The sequence below is a fragment of the Pagrus major genome, chromosome 24 (assembly GCF_040436345.1).
Source record: "Pagrus major chromosome 24, Pma_NU_1.0".
Lineage (NCBI taxonomy): Eukaryota > Metazoa > Chordata > Actinopteri > Spariformes > Sparidae > Pagrus > Pagrus major.
In genome coordinates, this window is record NC_133238.1 from 4,408,716 (window position 1) to 4,425,461 (window position 16,746).

Sequence of the window (16,746 nt, forward strand, 5' to 3'; positions counted from 1 at the left end):
TGGGACAGAGCGAGACAGAGTCTCCCAGAGGAGAGGATGCCATTCAAATAAAGACAGTCACACAACAGAGAGACAACTCTCCCACGTCCCTCCCTCGCTTCTCAGCCTTCACTTCCTTCCAATATCGCTCCAGATCCAACACAGCAGCACTGGACACTGAAACTCATCCAGTCTAGTGGCCAAGACTCAGAGAGAGATTTTAAGATGATCTATTGCTCTCTTTGGTGTAATTACTTCCAGATTCTTATTACTACAGCACTATGACTTCAGGCTTAATTACTGAAGGGATGTGCAGGGAACCCCGGATGGCAAGTTTATGTTGCACAGGATCACTTGACAGTAGCACTGCCATGTTGGCGTTGGAGACATATATTGTGCGAGCCGATGTAGTTCACTAAGCAGCTTTACACAAAACAAATATTAATTTACTACTTTATTTTATACTTTCTGGACTTGTCTGTGACAAACATCGTACGGCCCAATTTAAACAGTATCAAAAAATGATCCGTCTATTGCCATTAACCACCATGCATTATTTTTCTGAAATAAGGTCCGATGAGGAAACTGGAAGAGGAGGGACTTCACTGATCTATTCAGACCTGTTATGCTCGTACCAGCTAGCATAGCCTCAAGCTGCTAACCTCAAGCCTGGATGAGGAGCAGCTACACTCTCTTCCTCCTTTTTTTATCATATAAGTGACAGAGCTGAAAGTCACAGATTCTAGCCTTGCATGAGTTGATTCGCTCTCTTGTGGTCTATAATGTACATGTCAAACATGTGAACACATTCCCACTGCCAGACAGATAATTACCTGTGGCCTGCATCCGGTCACAACTATTGTAAGCTGCCAACAGCAGCAACAATGGCTTTTTAAGGCAGCCAAATGATGAAACAAAATCCAATAAAATGACTCGCCTCCACAGTGTTAAATCTCTAGAGTAAACACTGCAGCGAGCAGCTTTAATGAACTGCAAGTCCACAACTCAGCTCAACAAACAAACTCCTGAAAAGGCATGATTCTATGGTTTTGGCAGTGATGTTAAGGAAGTTACTACGAATGACAGAGCAGAGACTGTGTAAACAGCAATAAGCTGTGACAGCTTTATTGCTATGACCCAAATATGCTAATTCACTTTCTCATAGACAATTATATAAAAAGATCGATACCACCTTTATATGCTTGGAGAATCCACCATCCAGGAAATGAAAAAATAACCAGTTTTTACTTAAATCATTTTTGCATCAGGTTATCTGACATTTTGTTACACCACTGCTGCTAGAATTTAGCCTTGGTCCGCTCTAATAAAGCTCACTGACAGGCTGATCGTAACATTTCAATCTTGACTGAACTGAACATGAACAACAGGCGCACAAAGTTCAACATACAGTAGCAGAGGCGTGTATGTGCTCAAAACAAGGAAGGTTTCCACCACTGTAAAGCAAGCCTGGCCTCCCACTGGGCCTAAGCATCAGTGATCTTTTTTTGTATATAGCCTATTTTTATCAAATATAATGTTTGGAAAGCTCATGAGCAACATCTGTTGGTTAAAACATGAACTCGATCTAGGAAAACAGCAGGTCTGAGATCAATGTTCTTTACAGTCATGACATTCAACACTTGATGCTTCCAACTGTCACAAGCTAACTATAGCTTGCTAGCAGACTCAGCTTAATGGACAAAAAGTCAGTAAGACAAATAACTACTTCCTTTGTGACATTTAGCAATAATTTAATTTAGGGAAAGCTAAAAGCCATATAACATTAGGCAGCCTTTGTCAGACGACCAAACACTGGAGGTGATTGGTGATGAGGAAGACACACTGCTCATGTCTATGTTAGCCCAAGAGATAATGCTGGCCATCCTGCATTTGAATTCAGTTAAGGTCTAGGCTACTTTATGCAAATCGGGGGGCCCCCAAAGCGACTCACCACTTCTGAAACGACCTGTGAACTTAAATACTGTTTTCAATTTAAAAACAAAGAATGATTCAGCAACTGTGTGGCTCGCCTAAAACTTTTTCTGAAACACATTTCGGTTAACTTTTTCATTTATTTAAGAGGACATTCCAGACAAGCTGCTACGTTGATCCAGTTTAAAATATGGGAGCAGAGAGCCTTACCCTGTTTTATGTAGTTCTAGGAGCGTGTTGGTTATTTCAAGCAGTGGTAAACATCAAGTCAGGTGAGTTGCACTGGACCCCACTGAACCCAAATGAATGGTTGAAAAGAGACTGGATAGCTGGGAGTTGATAGCAGTTCCTAAGCAAGGTTTGGGCTTGGATGGCTGGCTATGAAACTATACCGGGTCCTTCTGTTAAAACATGTTCAACTTTTCATACATTTCACAGGCTGGGAATTTTGTGAACTGACCAATCACATCCTGGATTGGGCGGGACATTGAAAAAAGGTTGACGTTTCAATAGTTTACTGTAGTATGTCAAAGTTAGTACTAAGCCCATTGTGGATAGTGGTAGTGGCGGGGGGCACAAGGGCTGTCGCGGTGAAGAAATTTCCCATGCAGTGACTAAAAGGGTCAATAACACAGTACGCAGTATTACGGTCACTTCATCATTTTTCTTGTTTAGCAAACAAGGGTGTCAAGGGTACAGCAGGAAAATGTTTCATCTCATTGCCTGCTTGTCCCCTGCACTCTCTCTCCTTCTGCCTCCTGGGTCTGCCAGCGAGCCACGGGATGCTAACGCCACAGCTATAATGCGTTGAGATAATTACATAATAATATGACTTTCTACAAAGACAGTGCTGGTGTTTCCAGCTGTGAGTACCAGAGCAAGTGAGGTGCAGGCTCTGTGACTTTCTCCTGTGTGGCATTATAATCCAGGGCAAAGTTTCAATCCGATCCTGGGACTATTGTGCTGTTGATTCTGTGAATTGGGGGATATTTAGTAGCAGAGAGCAAATCCTCCTGCATTAAGCACTTCTGCTTTGTCGAATCACTTTAGCCTCGCCGCTTTGGGATGCAGATTTCGTATATTTCCTTTACTAACTTAGCCGGCTCTCTGTTCATTCAGTTGAAAGCATAAATGTTCCCAAACCTAAATGCTAACGTTTACATGCTAAGGTGCTCATGATGACTGTGTTACCGCGCTGGTGTTCAACAGGTATAATATTTGTCATGTTCACCATCTTAGTTAAGCATGTTAACATGCTATCAGATGTCGTTAGTTTTGGAGGCATTTGGTCATAAACCAAAATATTGGACTTATTAACACTTTGACCTGATGATGTCACTCGTTGAAAAAGCTGTCTGGACTCTTTGCTTTCCCTTACCTGTAGGAGTAACAGCAACAGTTCCCATCTCTCTTGTGCTCTCCACAATCTTTATCCATTTCCCTCCATTTTCATGCGTCCATTCCGTTCCGTTGCATTCATAAATTCCTTCATCTGATGATGTCACTCTGGAAATCACCAATTCAAACACTCCATTCTTCCCGGGAACCAAACGGATGCCTCCGTCAGCATAGCGCCGGGCGAACTTCGACCCTGCAACCACGTCTCCCTGAGGGCCAAATGTCAAAATGTCCTCTGTTGCTCCTCCCTTCTTCACCGACCAGGTGACGGACAGGTAGGTGGGATGGGTGAGTTCCCGGGTGACGTTGCAGGACAGCGTGAAGTCACTTCCTTCTGGAATGACGGGGGGTGGGGTCTGGTGGGAGACCCTGAGGGTGTTGGAGATGACTGACAAGAAAACAGACAAAAAAAGGCATTTTAAAAATACATTCATAACACTGAAACCCTGAAGCTGAATATCACTGTATACAAATGTGAAAGATAATATCGTGCGTCGATTCTCCGCCTCACCATCTGTGTGAAAGTTACAGATGCAGATAGGGCGGACAATTTCGCTGCGGCTGTGATCCGCCTCCAGAGGTAGTATCAGAAGCCCTTTTCACACAGCCTCCACATTTTTGCTGCAACGAAGGCTCGCCTTTACTTGCTCACATTGAACCAAGCAGCCCCGGCTTAAAGCCGCTCTAGTGTGTCACCAGTGTGTCTGGTGTGAACACCATCTGATCGACACACCCCTGATCCATGATGCTGGCTTTTCCATTCACACAGACGCCGCCTTGCCTCGCGGTCAGGATCTCAATCACAACACATTATAACAGTATCCATATGATTATAAACAGTCAGCAGATACATGTTAAGATTTACAGGGGAAACGTAAAAAAAAAAAAAAAATTTGGATGTCCACTTCATGATGTGTACCGTCACGCCTCTTTTGGTTCAGTGTGAACAAACAAAGGTGACGTAAAGGTGAGCCTTTGCTGCGGCGATAATGCGAATGGAGTCTCTGTGTGAAAAGGGCTTAAGTCGTCACCAAAAAATGTAATGATCTACATTATGGAGTCCAACATTTTGGTCCCCACAAAGCTATTGGATCCCATACTATGAGGGGGCTCTTGGATTTTGGACCCGTCAAATACAGAAAAAAAGACCAAAACCAGTATAGACTGTATATGGAGACACAATCAAGCAGAATGGAGGTTTTGTTTCGTATTTCTTCCTTTACTGTGTGTTCTTCTTTCATTGCATTTGGATATCTTTGCTTTTAAAAGTAAATATTTAGCAGAAAGAGGTCAGTGTCACAGTATGAATTTCTGTATTTCCGTAGTTCTGTTGGCTTGGCATGTCTGTGTACTTTGCTAGTATTCTGTATTCCTGCAGCTGCCTCACAGTAAAACCCTTCTACTGATAACAAGTTATGGCTGTTATGAAGGCTGCTGCTGAGTGACAGTGCAGCACAGGTTGGTCCAATTTTCAATGGAGCTTACAAGTCAATTAAATCTACAGTGAGACATCAAGCACTGAGGCACCCTTTGGAGTTTAGAGTACACAAAACCTCTTGCTCATTAAAAAAACCCAACACAAAATACATTTATAGAGCTGTTTATTTGGTTTGGTGGATAGTCAGCGACATATTTGCATTTTCTCCTCATTTCTCTATTACTGGAAGCCTTTTCTGAAGAACTTGTTTTTCGCGATGATCTGTTTAAATAAAAAACTGCATAGCTTTTGGGTGAAGAAACTAAAGTAATGACATAATGACACCAGCAAGGTAGGCAGTGCCTTCTGAGTTATTTTGCCTTCTCCATCCTTTAGTACTTCGATGTTGGAAAAAGGAAAACTCGGTACAGATATAGAAAGAGGATGAGCCAGAGAAGCAGGTCTGATTAAAAGCAGACATGTTAAAATGGAAGTGCATACATGTGAATAGAAAAATAACATCAAAGGGAGTTTAAATGTTACAGAAAAATACTAAATGTTTAGAAATAAAGGGCTTAAGATTAAACTCCAACCATTCACTGCAGGCAATTATTAGGGGGAAGGACACAATCATAAGAATTAGGGTTAGGGTTACCCTAACTAGAATGGCACTCAGTAGAGTGCATACCGCCACCAAGGCCCAACAGCCGCCCTATCTCGCAGTGATAAAAAGGTTTTGTGTAATCCTGCTAACATAAACCAACCAACAAACAGACACAGGCGAAAACATAAGCATAATTATGATGACTTCCTACATTTATACACCAGTAGAAGTCTGATAAAGGACAAGTTCACCCAAAACTGAAAAATCATTCATTATCCCCTCCCCCCATGCTGATGGAAAGTCAGGTGAAGTTTAGTAGTCCACAAAAGCTTTTTATAATGTGGTAGACAACCAAAAAACTATAAAAAGGCTCCATACAGCTCGTCCGGTGTAATTCAAATCTCCAGAAGCCCCGAGAGCCCAAACTGATTTGAACAGACATTATTTACACCCTCAACATGTGGTCGAGCTTGTGCACCCACAGCAGACAGGGTGTATGCTAACACTTTTATCTCAGCAGCTACAGTGAAGATTTCAGCTTATAAAAGGGTAGTATGGGACAGACAAGCAGTATGGAGACATTTGATGTTTCTTTGGTTGTTTTTCTGTTTTAAATCAAGTCTCCAGCTACTTCAGTTGTTTAGGAGAATGTTGCAACTCTGTTTTACTGTGAAGCTCCAGAAATGTCAACGAAATGTCTACTATGAAACTTGATGGAGGGAGAGATGATGACTGGATTTTACTGTTTGGGTGAACTGTTCCTTTAGTTGGGGTATGGTTAAGATTATGGTAACCTTGCAGGGATTCATGTCAGTCGGCACAATTTCAAAGTCAAACTCTTGTCAAGGTTACTGGCTGAAGGAGAGTTAGCAAACATGCAGCTTCAGATAAAGAAGCTGTGTGTGTGTGTGTGTGTGTGTGTGTGTGTGTGTGTGTGTGTGTGTGTGTGTGTGTGTGTGTGTGTGTGTGTAAAACACACCCAGGAGAGTGTTCATAAAGGCTAATGACTTGCCTGCTCAGGTAACACTGTAAAGTGTCTTCCACTCATTCACTTTGTTCTAATAATGAAAATGTTCCCATTTCAAATCAGCTCTCAGCTTCCTGAAATATGAGCAGGTCTTACCACAGAAACTTTCGCCACTGCTTTGGTTTGTTTTTTTAAACTTAGTCTGATGCATAAAGAAGGTTTATGAGTCACTCTGTGAGGGGAAATTAAAAAAAAGTGACACTTCTGACTGCTGGTTCTCCTGTTGGGAAACAACTTTGCTTTCAAATGCCTCCACAACAATAACAATACAATTAAGTTTTAAGTACCTCTGCTTCTCACCACATGGGAGAAAAGATGCTTTGATGAATGACATGTCTGCAGTGAGGATGCGGGGGGTTGAGTGGCAGGCTCAGCTGACTGCTAAACACAAATTACAGGCTGTGTTTTATTATCCTCAACTTATTTCCTTCCTTCACATATGAATAGACAAAAAAGAGAAATTATGAGTGAGAGCTGGGGTGTGTCTTTTTCCACGTATACTATATTGACTTCAGGTATGATATTTAATTAACAATCTACTTACAAACACATTAATACAGATATCAAAGCTCTAAACTCCTTCAGATCTCAAGTTTCAGCCCCAAATTTTTGACATCAATAGTGAACAATGATCTCTTTTGGAAGCTAATCGTGAAATGAATCCAAGAAGTGGCAGATGGCCTGGAATATGGAGCACGAAGCTATGCATTGTGGGACCTACATTCATGGCACATTCGTGACTTGTGGGAAATTCAGATTTTTAAGTGTCTCAGCTTAAGATGGTAAATAATAGTAAAATACTGGATAACAGTAGGGATGGTCAGTATATCAATATTATATCATTATCCTGATATGAGACTATACTGTATAAGGTGTCGATGTTGGATATCATTATATGGTGATATGTCATAAGTGTTGTCTTTTCCTGGTTCAAAAGGCTCATTACAGTAAGATGATGTAAGTTTCTGAACTCACCAGACTGTTATTCTTGTTCCAATACTTGTATTTACCCACTTAGTCATTATATCCACATTACTGATGATAATTGATTAGAAATATCATTGTGTTGATTTATTTGACATATTTTGTCAAAGTTCCAACAGTCACAATATCAATGTCGAGGTATTTTGTAAAAAATATTGTGATTTTTGATTTTGTTGTCCAGTCTGAGCACTTATTAAGAGCTTCTGAAGACATTTCAAAATATCCAGATATATATCATGCATCGCAATACAGCCTAAATATATTGCGATACTATTTTGAGGCCATGTCGCCCAGCCCTAGCACTGCGTCATCAATGGCTAAATTCATTATGTTCATGATGAAAACATCTGTTGTTAAGTGGTCATCTTAAGTGTGAATCTTTATTCATATAGATTCAATTTCCCTATAAATAAATGTTTAAAATATCAAACATAACATTATAAATCTCCGTCTGTCTTTGGTTTGCATATCTCGAGAACCGTTCACTTGGCAGATAACACTTAGAAGGTTTGTTGCTGAGGACCCAAGGAAGTGCAGTGTTGAATTTGGTGCAATTTGGAAAGACCAGTTCAATGTTAATACATTTTGAATAAACAGCCAACTCCAGGGGTCAGGGGTTGGGCTTCAGCACTATGGCTTCATGGCTCTGCAGACTGAAGCTGGGCTCACATTTGAACCCTCTCACGTGATCTCATGGGGAAGCAGATGTAAACAAAATAGAGATTAGTGTGGTGCAACAACTTGCTGTACAACTTGCTGATGAGTGGTGAGACGCAGTCAACAAGTGCCTCATTGCTAGTAATCATCCAGATTTTAAATCATAAATATCAAACGTGTTTGATATTATTGAAGTGGCCCGATGAGCCCATGAGCAGTTCAGACTGGATCTGTAAAGCCCTCGCATTACCAGATCATCTCGGCTGGACAACGGTACCGGTATTACAACTTTCCATGTGAACACCATCTATAACAACTTTTATTTGATCATCCTTTTCTTGATTCCAATTCAAGGATCATTTATTTTGATCAAACCACCTCTTAAGTTCTGTCTGGTCGGCCTATTGTCAAGCTGATATTGTGCAGTCTGAACCCAGTATAAATTGTGTAGAGAGTTGGATTAAAACAAATTAACACAACATACAAGATCAATAAAATCCCCAAATGTCTGTCCAGCTCCAGTAGCTCAGACTCCAGGGATATGTGTATAAGTGTGTCACGACTCTGAGAAGAAGGTGTGGGTTTGGTTCAACAGGGTTAAAGTACTTTTATTGGGTCTTTAAGGTAACTCTGACATGTGGATGTAACAGGGCAGTAATGGAAACCAATAAGACTTGTAGTGGAAGTGAGAGAATAGAGCAGTGCTGCTGTGCTGCAGTGATGTGAGTGTCTCTGGCAGATAACGAAGGCAGGACGAATAATCTGCGATTTGCTCTATCAATTAAAATTAGCCTGAAAGGAGTTTTCAAACCCTCAGCGAACTGTACTTCACTTGCTTCTTACATAACCAAACAGCCTCAGTGGGCCGATGGAAGGAATGTGTGTGCGTGTGTGTGTGTTCATGAGCGTGGTGCACAAGTCTCGACTGGTATAAACCCTACAGCAGCAAATCTAACTCATCATCTTGGTTAACGACTGACAGTCTCGTTCACACACACAAACATTCTTCCCTCCGTGCACTACAAAACACACCGCTCACTAATACATACGCCCTGCACATACACAACACCATCTCTCTGGCACATAAACAGCGCTGCCTAGTTAATTCAGGTCTAAATTTAACAAGGTGTCTGGGGAGCCATGCTGGGAAGCAGAGAGCAGCTGAACATGATGGTGCATTATGGAGCTAACTAACCTGCTGTCAGACAATCCCGCTTTGTGACTTCACCTCTCAAACTTGACAGTTCACAGGAGGAAATGTTCCTGAAGCACTCAAATGTATAGTTTCTAAATAAGGAAGAGCCATCTTTAAACAGCCTGTGTGTTTGGGCTCAGGTTAAGGGGGATGTAAACCGACAGTCACCAAAATATGTGTGTAATTACTGCGAGCGAAAAACCCAATTAAATTCAAAGGAAAATGCTGAGCATGGGTTTCTCCCTTTCCTTCTGCTTCTGCATTAGAAAACAGTCCAAATTAAAAATGTGCAGAGTGAGGGCTGGAGACGATCGTCAGGAACCATGAGATTGTTTCTGGACACACATCCACTGTGTGTCTAAGAATCTCTACAAGAGCGAAACTTGCAGTACTAGCCAGATACAAATACAAATAAACGAACAAATAAATACATTAATTAATACAAATACCCCAAGCTGTTATGGAGCTCTTATTCATAAAGACACATGTCAACAAAAGTTTTCTACTTAAGTGACCTAGGGCTGGGTGATATGGACCAAAAGTATGTTTTAGAGCTACAGTGATTGAAAATTTTGCAGCGCAGGCCACAAAGCTGTAGTATAGTATACTTTAGTACAGTACTACCTTTACTTAGTTATCAAGATTATTTATGCATATAGCATGGACAGAGAGAAAGAGAGAGACTTTGTCCATGTTATACATGTCTCGTGTATGAAATGTCTGTATCGTCACTGCACTGTATTTTATCAACACCTCTGTTGCCACATTCAGACAGTCACTTTCACACAACAGACTACGACCATGAAGTAGAAAAGCGATGCATTATGATACACCTCAGACACAAACAAGCACACAAACCCTCACCTGACGAAAACAAGTGGCTCTGTCTCTCTCACACACACACACACACACACACACACACACACACACACACACACACACACACACAGTACAACACTGTATTGCACAGGTGCTACTGTGGTACAGTAATTCCATTCATCTCACTGACAGATTTCTGTGTAGCATGTGCAAAATACAGGCCTTTATCACACTGTTGATGAGACGCAAACTGGCATGGCTTTCAAGAAAAAATGCGATGTGTAGTGCAACATAACCCCAATATCAAAATAAACAGTATTTTCTAAAACTATATCCCGTTTGAAAATATATAGATGTATCTTAAAAAGTTGAGATATTGGCCAGCCCTACTGCAGGTGTTGTCAAAGTAAGAGCGTTGGAGATTTCAAATGTTATCGGGCTGAATCATTCCATAGTGATCAGTGCTTACAGAGGCTTCTTTCACAATGTAGGAGAAGTCTTTTTGAGGCCCCTGCACATCACGTAACCATGTAATTACATGGTTTGGTCAAAGCCTGGCGCTCTACCTGGGGGCTTGATAAGGATGCACCACCCTGGCTTTCTATCTGACGTTATTTTTAGTATGCTAGCTTCAGGCAAAAAACCTTCAATAATTAGTCCTTTGACAGAAAAACAGTTGTCCGCTATTTTGACAATCAATTCAGTGTTTCCCACACATTAATTTATTTGTGGTGGTCTGCCACAATATCAACATTGGCCACCACATTGATTTTCTATTTCTGAAGCTGCGCATCGCATTCTCACTCACTCAGGACAGGCACCCGTCAGTGAATAGCATGATGCTATATATTCCGATACAGTGGATGGCGGTGTGGTTTTTAGTCCGCCGGTAAAACCAACGAAGAAGAGAAGGACTATTTAATGCAGTTGGCTTGACCATAACTTCCTCTGCAAAGAAGACGGCTGGCCTCGTCGTTGAGATCAAGCCCCCACAAAGAGCCCCAGGCCTTGAAGCCAGTTTTTGTCATGGCCAAGCCGTGTAATTACATAGTCATGTGATGCACTGGGGACTTTTTCCAACATTGTGAAAGACGCGTCTGTAAGACGGTAATAAAAGCCTCACAACCCCCGTGAAATGACTTGTTTTACTGTCCAATAAAATTTGGAAAGTCTAAAAATTAGTTAGAAGAAGTTAGAAATCTCGAGTGTGCATGCTCCATGGCACCCCAGCTGGACAGCCACCGCCACAATTAAAGTCTGATTCTGTGGGAAACACCGCAATTAATAATTTTCTCCAAAAATACTGGACTGTTGCTGTCCAAAACAGACATTTGAAGATGACATCTTGGGTGCTGACTAGTAATGATGGGTATTTTTAATTTTTTTTTTTACAATTTCTTATATTTTAAAGACTAAGCAACAAAATGTCTGCACTCATTATAGACAGCTTAATACTAGAAACGCTATCATTAGTCCTTGTGGAGTTCTTTCATTATATGTCATATGATGGTATTTATATTCTCAGCCTTTGTGTTTCATTCCCCAAATCTCTCTCTCCCTGGACCTCATTTGACACAAGCCAAGTTCTCCCACCTGACATCTGCTCCCCACCACGAGCGTGACTGTATGAGTGTGTTGTGTGTCTTGTAAAAGCCAAATTACAAGCCAATAATTGTCTAAAACCAGCAGGAGTGTGTGTGTGTGTGTGTGTGTGTGTGTGTGTGTGTGTAAGGGAGGATATATACATGGTCAGCAGAGCATCACTAAGTCATGGGGATAGCTGTTAAATGAACCAATACAGCAAGTTAGCTTCATACACAACCAAACACACTGTAAAACACAGTCATGACAGCTAGCCCTGGTCAGATGATTACATGCTATTGTGAATTATTACATTTAATTAAATTAAACACACACACACACACACACACACACACACACACACACACTTGTACTTCTACACTACTAATTCTAACCTTACCCTTAAAACCAATATGTAGGCTCCAAACAGCCTTTTGAGGCTGTAAGAGGACCAAAATGTCCTCACTTCGCAGGTTAAAAAACTACCTCTGGTCCTCACTATGTGGCAAACACACACACACGCACGTTTCTTCCATACCAGTGAGTTGGACCTGAGCCTCATAGTTGCCACTGATGACGGAGTCAGTGCTCGGTGTTTGACACCAGTAAAAACCGGCGTCCAGTGCCTTCGCCTCTGCTATCTTCAGCTCCACCTCATTGTCCTGCAGCCGCACCACCGAGATGTCGCCAGACGCAACGCGCTTGCTAAGCGATGGGTTGGAGTAGCTGGCGTCAAATGTGGAGATTATCTTTATCCTCTGGGCGTTGGCATCCCTGGACATCATCCACTCGAAATCCTGCAGGACAAAGTGGGATGATAATCACGAGAGACAACATTTTGTTTTACAGTATATTCACCTCTGAATAAAGTGAGGAACTGTGCAGCTGATGGAGACATTAGGAACATTTGAGCGTGAAAGTTTCTTGACTTTAGTTGAAGAAAATAATGTTAACTCAAGATGACAATGGAGGAGGAAGAGGATCAGACTTCATGATGTCGGTGACCTCAGGGGGTGAATCTGACCTAACCAATTCTCAAACACTGTCATGTGGACAAATCCCCATTTATACTTCATATCAAACTCTAATCCTCCAGAGGATGAATCAAGATTTTACTAGCTTTCCCCTGGTGCAAACCTCACATTCAACTGTCATCTCTGTAGAAGGATATCAGGAACATATGATCAGATGACCATGACTAGCACTCCTTTTGATGAATTTAATAGTTTAATACAACAGGCTGGAGGTATAACTATGTGTAGAGAAGGGTAAGAAACACCTGAGTGTCACACTGAAATCAAACATACAGTCGACTCCTGCTTGAGTAATGTTTGCTTAAAACTATGGAGCCCAGCTGATATGGAAATGATTTAACATTTATTTCAAAAAAATTAACTATACATGTGTGGCACATTCTTACAGATCATTATCAGCTGTGTCCTTTAAAATTGTGATTTGTCAGAAACATGCCACAGAAGGATGACATGCATCCATATGTAATATGGAGTGAGCAATATATCAATATTATATCGCTATGGTGATAGTGATATGAGACTATGTATCATCTTAGATGTTGATATGGTTAATTGGTTATATGTCATAAATATTGTCTTTTCCTGGTTTTAAAGGCTGCATTACAGTAAAGTGATGTTATTTTCTTTCATTCTCCTACTTGTTCTAATACTTGTCTTTACCCAATAAGCCATTGTAATGAAATCTCATTTTGTTCATATTTTGTACCAATGGTCATTCCTACAATACCAATACTGAAGTATTTGGTCAAAAATATTGTGATATTTGATTGTGATGACCAGTCTGAGCATTTTAAGAGCTTTAGAGGAGATATTTAAAATATCAAGATTTATATTGTGTATTATTTTGACACCATATCCTCCAGCCCTAATATGAAGGCTAATATAAGACGCTTACCTGCTCACGAGGTCCCCCATACTCATTGACATCACATCTGATGGAGACCGACTGACCCTCCACCCGAATTAATGGACCAGGTGACACCGTCACCACCCGGGCCAGGCACCCACCTTTGGGGCAGAGAGAATATTTAACAAAACACAACAATATAACTATAGACAAAGTTCACGGCTGAGTATAAATAGTTAAACAGTTTTCAGTTGCTATCATTTCACAATCAATATTACGAGCAGAAACAAACTAGTGAAACTGAGGCTGGGTCGGTCCATCTTACTGTCCAACTCAACTTCACCAAGAAAAAACCTGACTATCTTTATTCTACACAGTGAGACAAACCAAAGTTATCTGTAGTGATTCACTGAGCCACAAATTTGTTTTCCAACAACTGGTCGAGCCATCCTCAATTACCTGGTCTTTATTCTGAAATTTGGCCTCAAAAGCATCCAACCCCCCCCCCCCCCCCCCACAAAAACCTGATTATCCACTCCATGTGCATGATCACACGTACATCTCATGCCCGCATAATCTTATTTGGCAAGAACATTAGCCACTGGTTATATATCAGCACTCTAGAAAATTTCAAAGATTCCCCAGAGTCAGAAACCAAGAGTGAGATTTATGCATAAAAGTGCCTCTCTACTTTAGTCACCATTGTTTATCATATCATTAATGCAGTTAGGTTACATTTGAAGGTTTGGTTGTATCAGATCAAGCCATCTGGTTTACATTCCTCCTCAGTCAAACTAAATGTGTGAGTGTAAAACTCACTGACTGAAGCATGTAGCAACACGGCAGAGTGTGACTGAGCTCAGTAGAGTCCGTCTCTTCCTGGTTGATGAAATCTGGCTCCAGACCTCCACATTCCAACTCCGACCTTGCTCAGCTCTCTCGCTTTGTATGTACCAACAGTGCTAAGGAACGACAGTTGAACATTATCTTTTTCTTGGCAGGTAACCTGTTCTTTATATTTTTATTTTGCCAGTTATAGGTGACTTGATTAAGACAAGTTTCGTATAAACAGGTGCTTTTGTTGAGATGTGTCTTCTTTGGTTAAAGTCTATTCCTTCTTGTGTTTTATTTTTGTAGCTCTGGCCATCGGTTCTCTCGCTGGGCAATATAGCATTACAACAATATTGCAAAACATATGTATCTTGATATTTTGAAATCTCTTCAGAAACACTTGATTAATGTTAGGACTGGGCATAAAAATCAAATACTGCAACATTGTGGACCAAATACCTTAATATCGATATGGTGACAAATAATGTATCAAAACAAGTAGATATACACATAATATCATTATATTGCCCAGCCCCGGCTCCTACAGATGCACTGACATACACTCCAACTTTTTCTGTCCTCAAACCAATTCTCATACTTCAGCTCAGCAGGGTATCTGCCAATAACGAGTACCATATTGATATTGGTGCCCTCTTTTATTTCAATGTAAATTTACAATCATCACTCTAATTGGGATTATTTTTTTGGAGGGTAAGATGAGGTCATGGATTGCTTTGGCACAAAAAACTGTGTCAGCCCATAGTGATTGATTGAATGAATGTAACTGATAGGAGGAAGAACTGAATCTTGTAAAGGTGTTAACCAAGAAACTGGACTGGTCATGCCATAGCATACCTGATCAGAAAAGGTCAGTGTCTGCACTGATACCAATTATGTGTACCAGATCAGTGCATCCCTACACTGTACTCACCAAAGCAATTGGTGAGCACACTGGGAACTAGAGGTCGACCGATTAATCGGTTTGGCCGATTAATCCACGCCGATAGGAAGTTTTACAAACTATCGGAATCGGCAGAACTTAGCTCCGATAGTGGCCGATGGCTGCAGTTTTTTTCCACAGCGCCATAAACTGCTTCTTCCCTGCGCTGCTCTCTGTCTCTCTAAAAAAAAAAAAAAAAAAGCTCCCTGTCGCTCTGATCACTGAGGGGCGGGGCTGCTCTTCAAACAGAGAGAGCATGGGAGAGAGAGAGACGGGCGTATGCAGCGGCAGCAGAGAGAGGAGAGAAGTGAAGAAGATAACTCGAGACGACGACACGTGTTATTGTAAGTGCAATAAAACCTTCACGAGTTGAAAGTCAACAAACATCAACAAGCATAAACGTGCATCATATTTCAGCATAAACAGCGACATTTCCACCGGCATGTTTTAGCCTACATGACTGCAGTGCTTGTTAAGCTAACAATTAACAGCTTGTTAAGAACACGCTAAAATGAAAGCTGTCTGTGTGTAGTCTGTTCATCTTAGTTTGCCATGAATCTTAAAATTTGGCAATTTCTTGTAAACTTTAGCTGCTGGCTGAGACAAACCAGCCCCCCCTCGATTTGTTTCCAGATATTACTGAGTTTATATAGTGACTTTGCTGTTGTAAACTTTACTGTTGCTGCAGTGGAAACAATATGTAGTTATATTTGAAATATAAATGAATTCCTGTTCTGAATTTATTCTTTTAAAAAACAAACTAACTAACTAAAAACAAACAAATTAAAAAAACAAACCATTCTTTAGTATTGATAAAGAACAGGACTGTTAAGAGTATGGATAAGATAAAGATAAAATCCTAACATACCATCCCTATAGCTGGTTACTGGTTACAGCCTGACTATGGGAGGATGAGAAAATCACAGTTCAAATCCTTTCACTATACGCCTTGTTTAACCAGTGTTATTTTGTGATTATTATTTTTTATGGCACACAGTGCCATCACTCACAAAAATGTGAAGGATCACTTAATTTCCCCCCATATTAAAGTGCAACTTAAATCATCCATGTAGATTTTAATAGATATTGAACACATACAAGTTTAAATTAAATATATGAATATTATATAATATTAATTATATATTAATCACATATAATAACATATAGCTAATAGCTATATGTTATTATATGTTATTATATTTACATGAGTGACATCGGCCGATTAATCGGCTATCGGCTTTTTCCTGCTCCAAACTATCGTTATTATATCGGCCTTTAAAAATCCACTATCGGTCGACCTCTACTGGGAACACAGCAACATCACTTGAAATAGGTCCAACAGGTCGAGAAACAGGAGCAGTCAGACAATTAGACAGGTTAGAAACAAACCTCAAGCTTAACTTAACTTGTTTGGAAGAGAAATGAAAGGTGTAAATTTATGAACCAACATGTCTATAGTAAATGTCCATCACAGTTTACTTCCTGGCTCAACTGTGACTGA

At 40.6% G+C, this 16,746-nt stretch overlaps 1 protein-coding gene across 1 annotated transcript in view; it reads right to left on the reverse strand.

The window, feature by feature from the left end:
- Nucleotides 1-16,746, reverse strand: part of ptgfrnb (prostaglandin F2 receptor inhibitor b) — a 96,431-nt gene that overhangs the window by 71,031 nt on the left and 8,654 nt on the right. Inside the window, exons 2-4 of the mRNA XM_073462205.1 lie at nt 13,523-13,635; nt 12,132-12,390; nt 3,290-3,697 (exon numbers count right to left, since the gene is read on the reverse strand). Of these exons, the coding sequence (XP_073318306.1) occupies nt 3,290-3,697; nt 12,132-12,390; nt 13,523-13,635 (780 nt within the window). The remainder of the gene's footprint in view (nt 1-3,289; nt 3,698-12,131; nt 12,391-13,522; nt 13,636-16,746) is intronic.